The sequence below is a fragment of the Mandrillus leucophaeus genome, unplaced genomic scaffold, assembly GCF_000951045.1.
Source record: "Mandrillus leucophaeus isolate KB7577 unplaced genomic scaffold, Mleu.le_1.0 Scaffold1237, whole genome shotgun sequence".
NCBI lineage: Eukaryota > Metazoa > Chordata > Mammalia > Primates > Cercopithecidae > Mandrillus > Mandrillus leucophaeus.
In genome coordinates this window covers 570,512-586,811 of record NW_012100732.1, presented here as the reverse complement: position 1 = coordinate 586,811, position 16,300 = coordinate 570,512, and the positions used below count along the sequence as shown (strand labels likewise).

The 16,300-nt window shown below is 36.4% G+C and overlaps 1 protein-coding gene across 1 annotated transcript; it reads right to left on the bottom strand.

Annotated features, from left to right (window-relative positions):
- Positions 1-1,672: 1,672 nt before the first annotated feature.
- LOC105533279 (olfactory receptor 10J4-like) lies at positions 1,673-2,975 on the bottom strand. The gene is made up of 2 exons (XM_011971674.1): positions 2,836-2,975; positions 1,673-2,553 (listed from the first exon to the last, which is right to left on the bottom strand). The coding sequence occupies exons 1-2, from the start codon at positions 2,973-2,975 to the stop codon at positions 1,719-1,721; spliced, it is 975 nt and encodes a 324-aa protein (XP_011827064.1). The 3' UTR covers positions 1,673-1,718.
- Between the last annotated feature and the right edge of the window lie 13,325 nt (positions 2,976-16,300).

Here is a 16,300-nt window from a genome sequence, read left to right as displayed (position 1 = left end):
CACTCCAGTCTGGGCAATGGAGTGAGACCCTGTTTCAAAAACACACAGCAACAACAAACACCACCAATCAAGACAGTGTTTACTGGCAAAAGGAAAGACATATAGATCAATGGAATAGCATTGAGGTCAGAAATAAACCCATGTGTCTATGGTTAACAGATTGTCTATAAGGGTGCCAAGAATATTCAGTGGGGTAATGAATAATCCTTTCAATAAATGGTGCTGGGTCATTTGAATATCCACATGTAAAAGAATAAAGTTGGACCCTTATCTTAACCCACATACAAAAGTTAATTCAAACAGACTGAAGACCTAAATGTAAGATTTAATACTACAAAACTCTTAGAAGAAAGAGGAGAAAGTCTTCATGATCTTGGATTAAGCAATAGATTCTTAGCTATGACATCAAAAGCATGATCCAAAAAAAAAAAAAGAAAGAAAGAAAGATAAATTCCACCACATTAGAGTTAAAAACTCTTTTGCTTCAAAGGAAACTATAAAGAAAGGGAAGAAACAACCTACAGGATGGAAGGAAATATTTGCACATAGTATGTCTGATCAAGGATGTTATCTAGAATCATTTAAACAATCTAAATTCAATACAAATACCCCAATTAAAAGTGGACAGAGAATTTGAATAGTTCTCTGAATTAGACATATAAGTGATTAATAAGTATTTAAAAGATCCTTGATGTCATTTGTCATTAGGAAAATATAATTCAAATCAAGAATAATATTTTACTTCACACTCCCTATAACCATGTGAACAATGTAACCTCAAAATTCCTTCACCAGCATACATCATCTAATCTTCCACACTCCACTTCAGAACTTCCCTACCAGGGCCATGATCTGTCAGCAGTAATAACACTTCCCACCACTGTGAGGTTCATAAATTAGAAGCTGTGTATTTTTATGCTCTAAATCAATTTAAATAACATTTGAATTATTTGTTCCTTGAGAATTTAAACAAATTAATTATTAAACTATCTGCTCTAATGCTTTGTGGGAGAGAATAGGAAAACATCTCTTTGACAGATTTCTCAAAAATTTCCATGGAAATTGGTATGTCAAAAAATGTCTATTGCTTTTGGGGTCACTTTATAAGCTTATTTTTTCCATAAATGCATTCATGATTTTTTTTCTAATTTTCAAATTTGTTTGATTAAATTTGAACCAAGTATTCTCTTAAATTGCTTTTAATTTTCTCTATTTTAATCACATCCTATTTTCAATTTCAACTTTTCGTGTTTGTACTTTCTCCCTCTTTTTGGATTAATTATACTAGTCGACTCCATTTTTTTCTTTTTCTTCCTCCCTTCCTCCTTTCCTCCCTTCCTCCCCTCCTCCCTTCCTTCCTCCCTTCCTCCCTCCCTTCCTTACATTCTTTCTTTCTTCCTTGCTGTCCTTCTTTCTTTAGTATCATAATTTTTTTCTTCCCAAAAAGCAACTGCTGTCATTAAAATACAGTGTTCCAAAGCAATACGTTCCCTGAATGAATATGTGTACATACACACACACTCACACACACACAAACACACACAACATTTAAAAATATTTTAAAACTGCACCCTCTCTGTAGTAGGAAAATGGTGAGACCAAGACATATTAGGCAGTTAGACAATACTTTAACCAGTTTGTGCACAAAGTGATATTAATTGGAAGTACTCCACTTTTCCCACCTTTATTTATCAAGGTTATGTAATTTTTTTAAATGGTCAGGGCTCATTTTTTGTCTTCTGAGGGAAAACCCCAATTACATTGCCTAGCGTTTTTCTTAGGGCTATCTGCATTTCTTTGTTTCTCAGACCGTACACGATGGGGTTAAGCAGAGGCGTCAGTATTGTGTATGTCACGGCCGTCAGCATGTCTTCATGGAAGGAGTTGCTGTTCTTGGGCCTCAAATAGACAAAGCAAGCAAATCCATAGTGTATGGACACAACAGTGAGGTGGGAGGAGCAAGTTGAGAAGGCCTTAAACCTCCTCTTTGCAGAGGGCATCTTTGTGACTATGAACACAATGAAGACATAGGAAATCATAATTAAAATAAAGCTCCCCATCAACACACAGGCAGAGAGTACAAAAATAGCCATTTCATAATCGGAAGTGTAATTACAAGCAAGGGAGACCACTGGTGAGAAATAGTGCCAGATAGTGTTCAAGTCGCAAAAAGACAAGTTGAATACAGTGATGATGATGCACAGAGAAAGCAGGAAGCCAACCATCCAAGAAGCCATCATCTTCTGCAAGCAGATCTTTCTTGTCATAAGGGGGTGGTACTGCAGTGGGTTGTGGATGGCCGTGTAGCAGACATAGGACATAGCGGCCATGATGAAACAGTTGTTGGATGCAAAGCCCAGAAAGAAAAACATCCGTGTGGCACACTCAGGAAGAGAAATGGTCTTGCTCTCTGACAGCAAGTCCACCAACATGCGAGGCATGACTACCACAGTGGTACAGGTTTCTGAAAAGGACAGGCCACAGAGGAAAAAGTACATGGGAGTGTGAAGGTTGTGGCTGAACTTGATGGCCCCTATTATGGACACATTTGCAGTTAGGATGGTCATATGGGAGAAGAGAATCACCACAAAAAGTAGACTCTGCAGGTCTGAAAAACTGGAAAATCCCCACAGAATGAATATGCTCACTGCAGTGTGATTGCCCATCCTCCTGGTGGGCACGACCACTGTCTATCAATGGTGCAGAGGGGCTGTTGGTCACAAGTCTGAGATCACTGTATAAAGCTCCTTATGCACTGATTTACCTTTATTTTATTCAGGGGACCTGAGCAAGTGTCAGGCAACTCTTAGAGAACCCGAGGAAAGGGAGTTAAATGCACTTGGAAAGAGGTCAAGGTCAGGAGCCTGAGTTAAGAGAAGAATGATTCTAATATGATAATCTGTGTAGATGAGTGGGCCCAAATACCTATACCTGGATTTTACCCCAAAAGCACTGTTTATCTCTCTTTTCTCCATTCTGGATCTGCAAGGAAGACACAAAATAATGAATGAAAGTTTTTTGATCTCACTTACTGGATTTTGAGATGTTACATTTGTCAAATGCTTTTTGTGATTTAGTGGTACCATAGCACTCAGGGGTGCTTAAAATAAACTGTTGATTGAATGAATAAAATAATTCCATCATTTAAAATTACTAAAACACTTAGAAAATTCTGAGAGATCAGCGAATATTTCCAAAATAACATTCACATTTCTTTCAATGCAATCCTATCTTCATCAGTGCTCTCCACAGAGTAGTGGTTCTGAGGGTGACATTTGTGTCAACAACTAGAGCAGACAAATCAATTTAACATGTTGTATATTCTGGGTTTCTATATGTGGTAATAATTAAAGGTTGAGACATACAACATCAATTTTTCTTATTACAATAGTTCTTAAGACATATCATTAATTTTTAAGTTCTTAATGTCTCTTTGAAGTTCTTTGAACATCTTTTTGAAGTGTCTAATATAATAAAATGGACTAACTTAAATTTAATATAATTTTGAAGATGCTGGCTCATTCCGGAATGGTGTATTCTGATCAATTTTTGTGTTTTTAGCAGAACCTCCAGAACACCTGCCAGCTAATGTACTTAGGTAGTTTGCTTTGCAACAAGCCTGGAAAGAATTAAATCAAGTTCCTCAGATAAATTTTGCCAGTGATATTTCTATTTTGATTGTTCAACATACGATCTGCTTAGGACATGAGGGCAGAAAAATGATATGAAGACTCTTCATAGAATTTTCATTTTAATTTCAGTCATGGTTAAAGGTGGAGGGAAAGAAATGAGGAAGCAGGTATGAGAATGAAGGGCTGGGAGAGAAAAAAGAAATACTGGCTGAAATTATTTTGAAAGATTCATCAAGACTAATGACAAAATAAGACAAAAGACAAAACAATTATGTTGTTAGTTGAGTTACTGTCTTCTATGTGCATTGCATTTGTAGGTAAGGAATACAAGAAGAGTCAGAGCAGGTAACCAGCACCTACTCAATACCAATAATGTATTATACAATATGCTAGGATTAGACAGAACTGTCTCATGTAATTCTTACAAGGCTATGTGTAGAATTTTTATTTTTATTTTACAAAATGTGAAAGTAAGGTATGGAGTGGTAACATGACTATCAAAGTCCATGAATTTATTCCATATATACTGACTAGATGCCAATGATGTGTCCAGCAATTGTATGCATAGGAAGCACAACATGGAACCAGACATGTAGGATCTCTGTGATGTGAGAGTGCATAAGTACTGTCGTTTGTGGAATTTGAAAGCCCTCTCTGAGGAGGTGATGCACTTAAATGGAGAATAGAATGACAATATGTAAACTATGTGATGATCAGGGGGAGAATACTGCAGGTACAAGGCACAGATAACACAAAGACCCTTAGGTAGAAAACAAATATACCCAAGCATTCTTCAATCAAGACTCATATCATTTATTTTTTAGTCTACTCCCCAACAGACTCTTTCCTCTGAAGGTTTCTCAGATGATTTACCTCTAAAGGAAAGTCTTTCCCATTTCTATTGTTTCAGAACCACCCACTTTGTATGAATCTCCAATTTCAGCCTCTATCAAAAAAGGATCTCCAATTTCTTCTGGGACATCTCCAATTCCAGAATGTCCTCCAAGTACTGAATACAGATGTTTAGAGCAAAATTGGCCATATTCCCTTACATATCGGGTTTCCTTCCTGTGTTTCCTCTCTGAGTTATTTACAGACATTGTAGAGTTACCATTAGGCTGCATTTCTTATTCCTTCCACATCTTTCACCCCAATGAGTTACTTCCAAAATTCTAGATATCTGTCTTTCAACATCTTAACCTTCTTTTTTAGTCCCTCTGCAGTTGCCCTATATCTGTCCCATAGGGTGAATATGGTATCTCCTTCTCCCAGTTCTATCCTTCACCTACTGCCAGCTTATTTATGTCACACCTGTGACCACGCTATGTCTCCTCATTATAGATGTCTTTTGGACCCCTTTTGCTTACAAGCTAGATAATACTAATAACTTATACTCTTTATTATATGTTTTGGTTTCATAGTCTTATATATACTCATAGCTACCCTAAGATATAAGTACTATTACAATGATCTTATTTGCAATTAGGAAATTGTGGCTTAGAGAGGTACCTGATTTGCCAAAAGTGAGATAGGTGGTAAATGTATGTGCATGGCGTATTTACAGCAAGGCAGTGAGAGTCTAGAGAGCTACATGTTTAGCTAGCTGATTCTGAGGGGAATTCCACCTAGCATGGCTTCAAGATCTTCCCTGTCCATCCTCATTTCCTACAGCCAAGTTCTCCTACAAAAGAAACATCCCACTATTTCTCAAATATAGCATGTCCTTTTGGGGCTCTTCTACTATATCCATGTTATTTTCTCTAAGTTGCAATGTATTTCCTGCCCTTCTCTGCCTCCTAAAAACATAGCTTTCTCAAAATGACAATTTATCACTTCTCAGAAGACTCTCTAAATTTGCCTAGCTATGTTATTCACCTTTTAGATTTAGATACCATTTTGTTGTAATAAGACATTTTTTACAAGCTTGGCTTCTGTACTAGACAGGACAAAGACCAGTGTGAAATTTTGCCTCCCCCAACTTTTAGCCTAAGCTGAGCACAATGTCGGCTTTGATTAAGGTCAGTTTGATGGATATAGGATAAAACAGGATCTCATATTCTCCAGAAAGCCTTCCATGATTATGCAGTGATTATTACTTCAATTCATTTATTAATTCCTCCAATACATTGCTTGAGTTCTTTTGCATTTATTTTATTTAGACATGCACTAAAGAGAGTTGGCTGCTTTCTAAGTGAATTTTAAGTATCTTGTCGCCTAGCAATGTGAATGCAATAGGTGCTTTCTAAATGCTTGCTTAATTGCACTTATGGATGTTGAATAACATCAAAAACAAACAAGTTCCGAAAACTGCAACCATGGTTTCTTAGAGCCTAGGAGAAAGAAACTATTATTTTTACATTCTAGACACTCCCCTTACTTACTATAGTATTAAATCACGCTTGACTTATAAATGGTCATATTAGAGTCACTAGGAGAGCTTTTTCAAAGAATATATTTCCACATACATATACCCCACAAGTTCTTGGCAAATATCTTCAAGGAGAAAATCTCCAGGATATCAGGATATGTATAGTTTGCACAATCTTTCTCAGTGATGGCAGTTGGGAGCATTTGACTTTTGTGATACTTTTCATATATGTTGATGGTAAAGTCTGCTTTCCTCATTATTTAAGTATAGTAATGACAAAAGGTATGTCCATATGACATTACCTGCTTCCTTCCCAATGACCCTGGCAGCTTCTGGTGAACAAGATGCCCCTAACATTGTGTCAGCCTTTCTGTTTGGTTTGCCCAAGTCTTACCCTCTTTCTATACCTGGCTTTTGCCTTGAGTTTGCCATCCTGGTCTCTGTTTTTTGTTCTTCAAAGCCCTCCTCATGCAGTTTTCTGGGTTCTCTCTTTACCAAGAATAAGAAACAGACAACATTCTTAATTTTCATCTGTCTGTGCTCATAGTTTCTTCAATACTACTGAAAAATAGTAGTAGAATATTCAAAATACTTCAATTTCTAACAGGCTATAAACACCCACAGATACTTGATTATTAGAACATATAGAATGAAATGATGTACGTTGTAAAAAGTAAAACAAAACAAAAAAAACCCCAAACTCTAAAATTCCTACCTTCTAAAGAAGGAGAATTACCTTCCAGTTTCTTAAAATCATGAAGTACTTAAGCTGGAATAATGTACAGTCTCACAACACAGGTGCGGCTTTCTGCAGTTCTTCCTGTCAGTTCACTTATCTCTTCATTCAAGGGTAAGTGTTAAAGCAACTTTTCCCCTTGAATGCCTCTGATCAGTCCCCTCTGAATTTAGAGTCACCTATACATAAAAGGTAGTGTCATCTTCATTTCTTGGAGATGGAGCTCAGAACCATGAAGATTTTAATGAGAGTCCTGGGACCACTGAGACCACTATCTTGCAACTACTGATTTAGATACCAGAAGTCTTGACCTCTATATCACTCTATGTGATGCTCACAAATATGTTTTCTTAAATCCTCACACACCATAAGGGCTTTTCAATGAAGTTTGCTCCTGTTATTCTGAATAATAGTAGAAATGATTGAAAATCAACTTGTTAAAAATATACTTTAGAATGTAGAGGATGCATTTGGGCATATTTTACTTCCTGCACAATACCATTTATTTTATGATTCTGAAAATTTGTAAAGTCTCTCAGATCTCTTCAACCTTATTCACAGGGCAAGGGAAAGGGTCATCATGAGAAGCTATTGCCTGGGGAAACAAAAGAAGGAAGGTAAGAAGAAAACAAACACACAGTATGATCACTGTGATTTTTTTTCTCATGGGGCAACTTTGCTGTAGAAGACCTTGATGAAAAGGAATATCCACTATTACCCAAACCTCCAGTCACTGCACTGCTATCTGTAATATCCACAGGTGGCTTCGAATTTCCCCTGTCATCAGATTGTCCCTCAATGTCTTTGCCATTTATAACAATCTTCTACCTAATGTATTATCAAGTCTTGTCTCCAATATCTGTTCTCATCATCTCAATACTTCAGGCAAACCAATGCACTATATTCAAATTACATTCTGCATTTTCCTCATTCTGTTTTCTGTTCCTTCTGTCTGAAAAATCTCTATTCTTGATTTCACCCATCCAAAATCTTGCTCATTCTTCAAGGTCCAGAACAAATGCCACATCATCCAAGAAACTCCTAGCTTGCATAATGTATAAAAATCGAGACAGAAATTGTTGTCATTAAGAAGGAATTCTATAAGGGGAGGCATTTACTTTGCATAACTTGCATTGGGTACCAGAACATCAATGCTAACAGAGTCAGTGTAACAGTGTAGATAGCTGTACATAATAAATAAGACTTGTTGAAACTAAGCAGACATTTTAGTGCCTTTCCTGGATCTCCCTTACCAGAGCAGTGAATACATCGCCCAGCTTCTTCGAGAGCCAGCTTCTAACATATATAAACCTCTTTTTTGAGAATTGCTCTTAGCAAAAAGGAAGATAAGTGACTGAAAATAGCTGGGAGTGCATACCCTCATACCCAGGGTGCCCCATAGCCAACAACGGAATGATATGATGGCTTTAAAACAATGGCAGAAATGTCCTATTGTTGCAAGCTAGAACCACTCCAAAGTGCCATTCATGCTCCAGTACTTCCTGGGGAATCAGACTGAAGCTACTTTCAACTGACTCCACACCTTTCTCTGGCATATTCCCATGCCTTGTCCTGTTTCTCTCTCATCCTTTGTTTTCTCCTGAGATCACTCTTTTACTAAATCACACGCATTTGAATTGGTAAGGTTCTGCTTTTGCAGAACTTGTGATAAGACAGAGTCTTAATAAATACAAGAGAATAAAGACTGCTTATACTTTTTTATACACACTCAAAATTTAAAAATAATAGAGTATATCTAGTGACTGAAGATAGTGAAAAACAAAACAAAACAACAACAAAAGCAAAATAATGAACTATCAACAGTACTTACCCTTTCCCATCTTGAACCACTGTCTGTTTTGTATTCTGCTATCTCACACTCCTACTTTGGGCCTTTTTCTACCACTTTTGTCTTTTTCATGTTTGGTAGAGAGTGAAACTTCACCAACTTGAAAGAACACCTCACAGTGACCATGGCCCTTCTTCAGTTCTCATCACCAAGGACCACACAGTTACCGAGGTTGCCAACCCCAGCTATCTGAGTCAATCAGACAACATACACACTGAGACCCACAGTCACCATATGCCCCTTCATTTGGTACCTCATGCATTCCAGTATGTCTAGCCTCCTGCAGATGAAGGTCTTTACTTTTAAAAGTCAGCTCATGAATTTTAAAGGGGAGGACTGCTTCTTCAAATGCATAGACACCTACACAAAGTTACAAGAATCACAGAGAATCAGGAAAACATGAGGCCACCAAAAGAACACAATACACTTCCAGTAATTGTCCTAAAAAAATGGAGATCCACAAGTTGACTGAAAAAGAATTTGAAATAATTGTTCTAATGAAATTCAGGGACTAGAAAAGAATGCAGGTAAACAATTTAACAAAATAAGGACAAAAATAAAAAAATAAGAATTCAAGAGATAGGAAAACACTAAAAGAAACAACTTTTGAGCTAAAAATACAATGACTGAATTAAAAAATGCAATAGAGTTCTTCAACAGCAGACTCAATCAAGAAGAAGAAAAAATCAGTAAAATCAGACAGGTCATTTGAAATTATCAGAGGAGAAAAAAGGAAAGTAATAAAAAAATGAAGAAAGTTTATGGGCTATGTGGAACACTATCAAGAGAGCTAACTTTGCATTAGGGGAGTTCCAAAAGGAAAAGAGAGAGAGAATGGGGCAAAAAGTTTACTGTAAGAAATTACGGTTGAAAACTTCCCAAATCTGGGGAGAGACCCTCATCTCACACTGTATACAAAAATTACCTCAAATGGATTAAAGACTTAAATATAAGACCTAAAACTCTAAAACTACTAGATTAAAACATAGGATAAAAGCTCCATGACATTGGTCTGGTCAATGAGTTTTTGGATATGGCTCCCAAAGCACAAACAACAAAAGCAAAAATAGACAAGTAAAATTACATAAAACTAAAAAGTTTCAGCATGGCAAAGGGAAAAATCAACGGAATAAGGAGACAACTAATGAAATGGGAGAAAAGACTGGGCACAGTGGCTCATACCTGTAGTCCCAGCACCTTGGGAGGCTGAGGTGGGCAGAGCACTTGAGATCAGGAGTTTGAAACCAACCTGGCCAACATGGTGAAACTCTGTCTCTACTAAAAATACACAAATTAGTTGGGTGTGGTGGCACAAGCCTGTAATCCCAGCTACTTGGGAGGCTAAGGCAGGAGAATTGCTTGAACTTGGGAGACAGAGGTTGCAGTGAGCTAAGATCACACCACAGCACTCCAGCCTGGGCATCTAAAAAAAAAAAAGACAGAAAGAAATGAGATAAAATAAAACAGTCATTTCTCATACAAATGGGTAATGGGTGTATTAAAAAATGTTCAACATCACTAATCTTCAGGGAAATGTAAATTAAATTAAAACCACAATTAGTTATCACCTCACACCTATTAGGATAACTATTATGAAAAAAATCAACAGGTATTGGCAAGGATGTGGGGGATAGGCAAACTTTATACATTGTTAGTGGGGTTGTAAATTGGTGTGGCCAATATGGAAAACAGTGTAAAAATTCCTCAAAAAACTAAAAGTAGAACTACCATAGAATCTAGCAATCCTACTTGTAAGTATATAGCCAAAAGAATTGCAATCAGTTTCTCAAACGATTTCTCCACTCCCATGTTCATTGCAGTATTATTCACTGTAAGTAAGATATGGCAATAACTAGGTGTTTATTGATGGAAGAGTGGATAAAGAAAATGAGATGTGTGTGTATAACATATACGTATATATGTATATATACATATATGTATATGATATATGTGTATGTGTGTATATATGCAGTATATGTATACATATATACTCTATAAGAGTCCATAGTATGTTTTATATAATATAACATATATTATTATATGTGATATATGTACTCACATACACATACTATGGAATATTATTCAGCCATAAAAAGGAGAAATTCTGCCATTTTTGAAAACGTGAATGGAACTCAAGAACATTATTCTAAGTTAAATAAGCCAGACACATAAATGGAAATATTGCATGATCTCACTTATGAAATTTAAGTGGTCAAACTCATAAAGAGAGTGGAAAGATGGTTGCCAGGGATTGAAGGTGTTCGAGAAAAGAGAGGATTTGGGTCAAAGAGTAAAAACTTTTAGTTATAAGATGAGTAAGTTCTTGGCAAATAATGTACGGCATAGTAACTATAGGTAATAATGATGTATACTTGAAATTTGATAAGACAAGAGATATTAAGTGTTCTCACCACACATACACACACACTATGAGGTGATGGGTATGTTAGCTTGATTCTATTGTTATTGCATGTCAATAAATTTTTTAAAAAATCATGTTGTACATCTTAGATACAATTTTTGATTATCAATCATGCCTCAATAAAGCTGGAAATAAAATAATATTGCTTTTGTATATTATCTTTGTATATAGAGATCTTATTAAATTAGTAGTAGTTTGTTTTATAGATATCTGAGAATTTCCTGCTTGAATTGGAAACAAAGGAGAGTTTAAATTCTTCCTGTTTAATCTTTATATTTTTTGTTACTTTTTATTGCCTTATTTCAATACCTGGTACTTCTAATATAATGTTGAATAGAAGGAGTGAGGTTGGACCTTCTTGCCTTTTACCCAAATGTGGATGGAAGTCATTTAATATTTTACCACTAAGAATGATGTTAGTTGAAAGATTTTGTAGATACTCTTCCTCATTTTTTGTCACTATAGTTGTTACTGCTCTCTCTTCCCCTTTCCTGCATTTTTGGATTATTTGAACTTTTAAAAAAGTCTATTTGCACTTTTCCATTGGCATTTTTAGCATACCTCTTTGCATTACTTTTTAAATGATTGCTTTCAGAATTATAACATATGCTTCTAAATTTTTGGAGTTTACCTAGAGTTAATTAACTCACATAAAATATACAGACTTTGAGACCTTATATACTTATTTTCTTCGTGCCACCTTTATATTATAGTTGTCATATGTCTTACATCGCTGTACATAAATACCCCACAAGGCAATATTACAATTTTTATTTGCTGATTTATATGAATTTGAAAGGAATTAAGAGAAATACAGTGTTTTTTCTTAGCTTTATTGAGCTATAATTAGCACATAAAAATTGTGTCTATTTATGGTGTACAATGTAATATTTTGACATATGCATACATTATGAAATGATTAAATCAAGCAAATTAACATATCCATCACTTCACAAACTTATAAAAACTTTGCGATAAAAACATTTGAGATCTATTCTCTTAATTTTTAAGTATATTTTATTAAATATAGTCACCATGCTGTACAATAGATAGCCAGAAAAATATAATACATCTTTATATTAAACCAGCTTTTTACCATTTTAGATTATTTTCATACATTCCTACAAACAAGAGATTCCCTTTCTCCCCTTGATGTTCTGCTTCTTGGTTGTATGATCAAGGTCACTTCTGTAACAACAGTGTCTTAATTCTACAGGAACAAATGAGAGGCCCAGAGACTGCCTTCCAGAACTGTCCATCTGAAAGATCAAGGCAGAGTGTGTTTGCATCGAATTCCAGCCATTATTGGTTGGGGTTGCCCTTAGGGGAATTTATGGCTACCACATCTAGGATGTGCTTGCATGAGGACTAAGCAGGCTTCTAATGGTTTCCTAAAGGTCTTAGGCTTCAGATAAGATGTGGAGCATTCAAGTGGAGCGTTTTAGTGGTTAGCACTGGAAGCAGGAAACTGACAATGTGGATTGGAATCACCCAGCACAAGATGCTTGAACTCCTGAGTCTCAGTTCTCTCATCTGAAAAAATAAGGGCAATAAAAATACCTCATAAAATTGTTGTAAGGATTAAATGAGTGTAAACTGTTAAGCATAGTTGTTGGCATAAAGCGACCTCTGAATGAATGCTGGTTCTAATTATCTTGGTAGGGTAAACCTGCTTTCTCAAAGGAAGGGCTTCAGGGGTTAAGCTAGGAGATTCTAAAATTAGGATTAGCAAGAGAATTAGGGAAAAATTGAGTATTTGGGTTGAAAATACCTGTATTCTACCACTGTCTCCCTATATCATAAGGAACCACTTAAGAGACAACTCTTTGAGATATCAATAGTGAGAGATTATTTCTTATCTGGGAATCATCCAAACATCTATTTTTTGAGACGGAGTTTCACTCTTGTTGCCCAGGCTGGAATGCAGTGGCACAACCTCGGCTCGCTGCAGCCTCCACCTCCTGGATTCAAGCTATTCTCCTGCCTCAGCCTTCTGAGTAGCTGGGATTACAGGCGTCTGCCACTGTGCCGAGCAAATTTTTGTATTTTTAGTAGAGACAGGGCTTCACCACGTTGGCAAGTCTGGTCTCAAACTCCTGACCACGGGTGATCTGCCTGCTTTGGCCTCTCAAAGTACTGGGATTACAGGCATAAGCCACTGCGCCCAGCCTACATCTTTTTAATTTTTACATCTTTATAAAATTTTTGAGGCATTTATTTTCTTAGTTTTGCTCTGATAATTAGTGTATATGTGTTAAAATGTTTTATTATTTAACTTTCAACTTTACATCAAATTCTACCTCATATTCCCCTAAGTTACTTAATGGTACATCTTATAGATAGATATCAATACAAAATTCTTTTCAATAAACACATACTGAATAGGTAAACCTAAGGCTAGTATTTTACATCTGAAGTTTAGTATTGAATATTTCTTAATCATAAATATCATAGTAAACTTGTAACCAGCATTTATTTAAAAAGCAATTTGTTATATTATACCCTCTAATAATTATTAAAGGTTATAGAACTGTAAATGAACACTTAGAGACAACAGAATAAATTGACCACTTGAGAACTGACAGAATCTTGAAAGATAAGTTGTATATGTGTGTGAATTGAACTGCTCAATATCCGCTACAGAAAATGATCATGTTCCATGAGGCTTTTGAATTCACATTTGAATCTCTAGAGTCTTTTCCTCAAGGGAAAACAAAAATAAAATATAGCTGTGTAGCCACCATGGCTTTTATTTGTTACTCAAAGATAAATGAGTTCTCATTTCAAGAGGTAAGACTTTAGCTTTTGTTAATGAATCTGATGTATTGATATTCATTTGCCATTTGAGAACACTTTATTCTCTAAAGTTATATCTGTACTCACAAACCATACTGCAGAAACAGGACAGATATAATCAAGCAATAAGCTAGTGAACAACTTTGACAAAATTTCTCTGTTTCCACCATCACTTTCATGTGAATAAACAGGAATAATCCAGTTATCAGAATTCATTGTTTATCTACCCACGAGACAGAAACCCTTACAGTCTTTCAATACTATTCAAACTTTGCACTATGCCATATGCTAATAAACTCAGTACTTTCAAGATGCTTTCAGCACTTACTGGTATTTAAAGTTATAAAGATTTTAATTAAGTGTTTCAAAATGTAAAGATATTAGCAATATGTGTAGAAAGACTTACTTTGTTTATAGGTCTGAATGCTGTTAGCTTCAAGGCAATAACATATTAGACAAAACTTGGGATATAAAGTTAGAAAATTTGGAGATGAGTGTCAACCTGGCCACCGGTTGGGTGATCCTTCTTCAATTTTTAGGTTATACATTATTCAACTATATATTATGTTGAAAATAATATTATTTTATTCTACACAACTCCAATTAGAAAACATTGTTACAGTGAAAGATATTTGATTTGTTCAAATAAATGTGTTTTATATACTGAATAGCAATCATACTTTTTGCATAGTGATTATATTGATAATTCAAACTACTTGAAAAGTAAAACAATAATATAACATATTCAATTATTAATATTTTAAAGTATTTAACACATTTATGTGACCTAATTCATAACCGTAATTAGAAATTCCTTTCTGATAAGAGTTAAAAACAAATTGACTTTTCCTTTTTTTAAAAAAATGGCTTATTTCGCTGATACATGTTGTGAAACATGTAATTAACCAAGTGTCTCCCTTACATATTAGCTGTAAGAAGACATAAACGATAAAATGTTATCCACTCATTGCCAGGAGTATTGAATGATTTATGTTTATTTATTGTATAGTTACTAAAAGAATGGGCAGTCGTACTTCCTAGAGTTCATATTCTAACTCCACCATTTGGTGTGTAACCTTGTACAAGTTACAGAATCTCTTTCAAATTCAGTTTATGCATCCATAAAATAATAATGAAATGAATATTATTTTATGGAAAGTGAACCAAAATTCCTAGCCCTCTGCTTGTCATTTAGTAAACATATAATAAATGTTAGCTATTACTCAAGTCTTTATTACACAACTCTATATGTATACATATTTTTAAATACCAGTCCCTTTTGTTATTCTCAACTATCTTAAATTTTTTAACCTTTAGGTTTAAAGCCACTTTAAGTGCATTTTTGGAAACAATATGACATAGTAAGAAAAAGACATTATTTGGAGGATCTTTTCTGGTGTTTGTGCTAAAAAAAACTTCTTGAGGGGAGCAAGATGGCCGAATAGGAACAGCTCCAGCCTCCAGCTCCCAGTGGGAGCGACACAGAAGACCAGTGATTTCTGCATTTTCAACTGAGGTACTGGGTTCATCTCACTGGGGAGTGCCGGACAATTGGTGCTGGTCAGCTAGTGCAGCCCGACCAGTGAGAGCTGAAGCAGGGCGAGGCATCGCCTCACCTGGGAAGTGCAAGGGGGAAGGGAATCCCTTTTCCTAGCCAAGGGAAACTGAGACACACAACACCTGGAAAATTGAGTAACTCCCACCCTAATATTGTGCTTTACCAAGGGTCTTAGCAAACGGCACACCAGGAGATTATATCCCACACCTGGCTGGGAGAGTCCCACACCCAGGGAACCACCCTCATTGCTAGCACAGCAGTCTGAGATCTAACTGCAAGGCCACAGCAAGGCTGGGGGAGGGGTGCCCACCATTGCTGAGGCTTAAGTAGGTAAACAAAGCCTCTGGGAAGCTCCAACTGGGTGGAGCCCATGGTAGCTCAAGGAGGCCTGCCTGTCTCTGCAGACTCCACCTCTTGGTGGAGTCTGACAGCTGTCTGACAGCTTTGAAGAGAGCCATGGATCTCCCAGCACAGAGGCTGAGATCTGAGAATGGACAGACGGCCTGCTCAAGTGGGTCCCTGACCCCTGAGTAGCCTAACTGGGAGACATCCCCCACTAGGTTCAGACTGACACCTCACACCTCACACAGCAGGGTACACTCCTGAGACGAAGCTTCCAGAGCAAGAATCAGACAGCAGCACTCGCTGTTTAGCAATATTCTATATTCTGCAGCCTCTGCTGCTGATACCCAGGCAAACAGGGTCTGAAGTGGACCTCAAGCAATCTCCAACAGACTTACAGCTGAGGGTCCTGACTGTTAGAAGGAAAACTAACAAACAGAAAGGACACCCACACCAAAACCCCATCAGTACGTCACCAGCATCAAGACCAAAGGCAGATAAAAACCACAAAGATGGGGAAAAAGCAGGGCAGAAAAGCTGGAAATTCAAAAAATCAGAGTGCATCTCCCCCTCCAAAGGAACGCAGCTCATCACCAG

Bases quoted from the DNA above. Each gene is read 5' to 3' on its own strand.
- LOC105533279 (XM_011971674.1), bottom strand. From the start codon at position 2,975: ATGGAGAAAAGAGAGATAAACAGTGCTTTTGGGGTAAAATCCAGGTAT. The intron at 2,554-2,835 runs ATTTAACTCCCT...GACCATCCTAAC, and splicing joins CTTGACCTCTTTCCAAGTGC to TGCAAATGTGTCCATAATAG.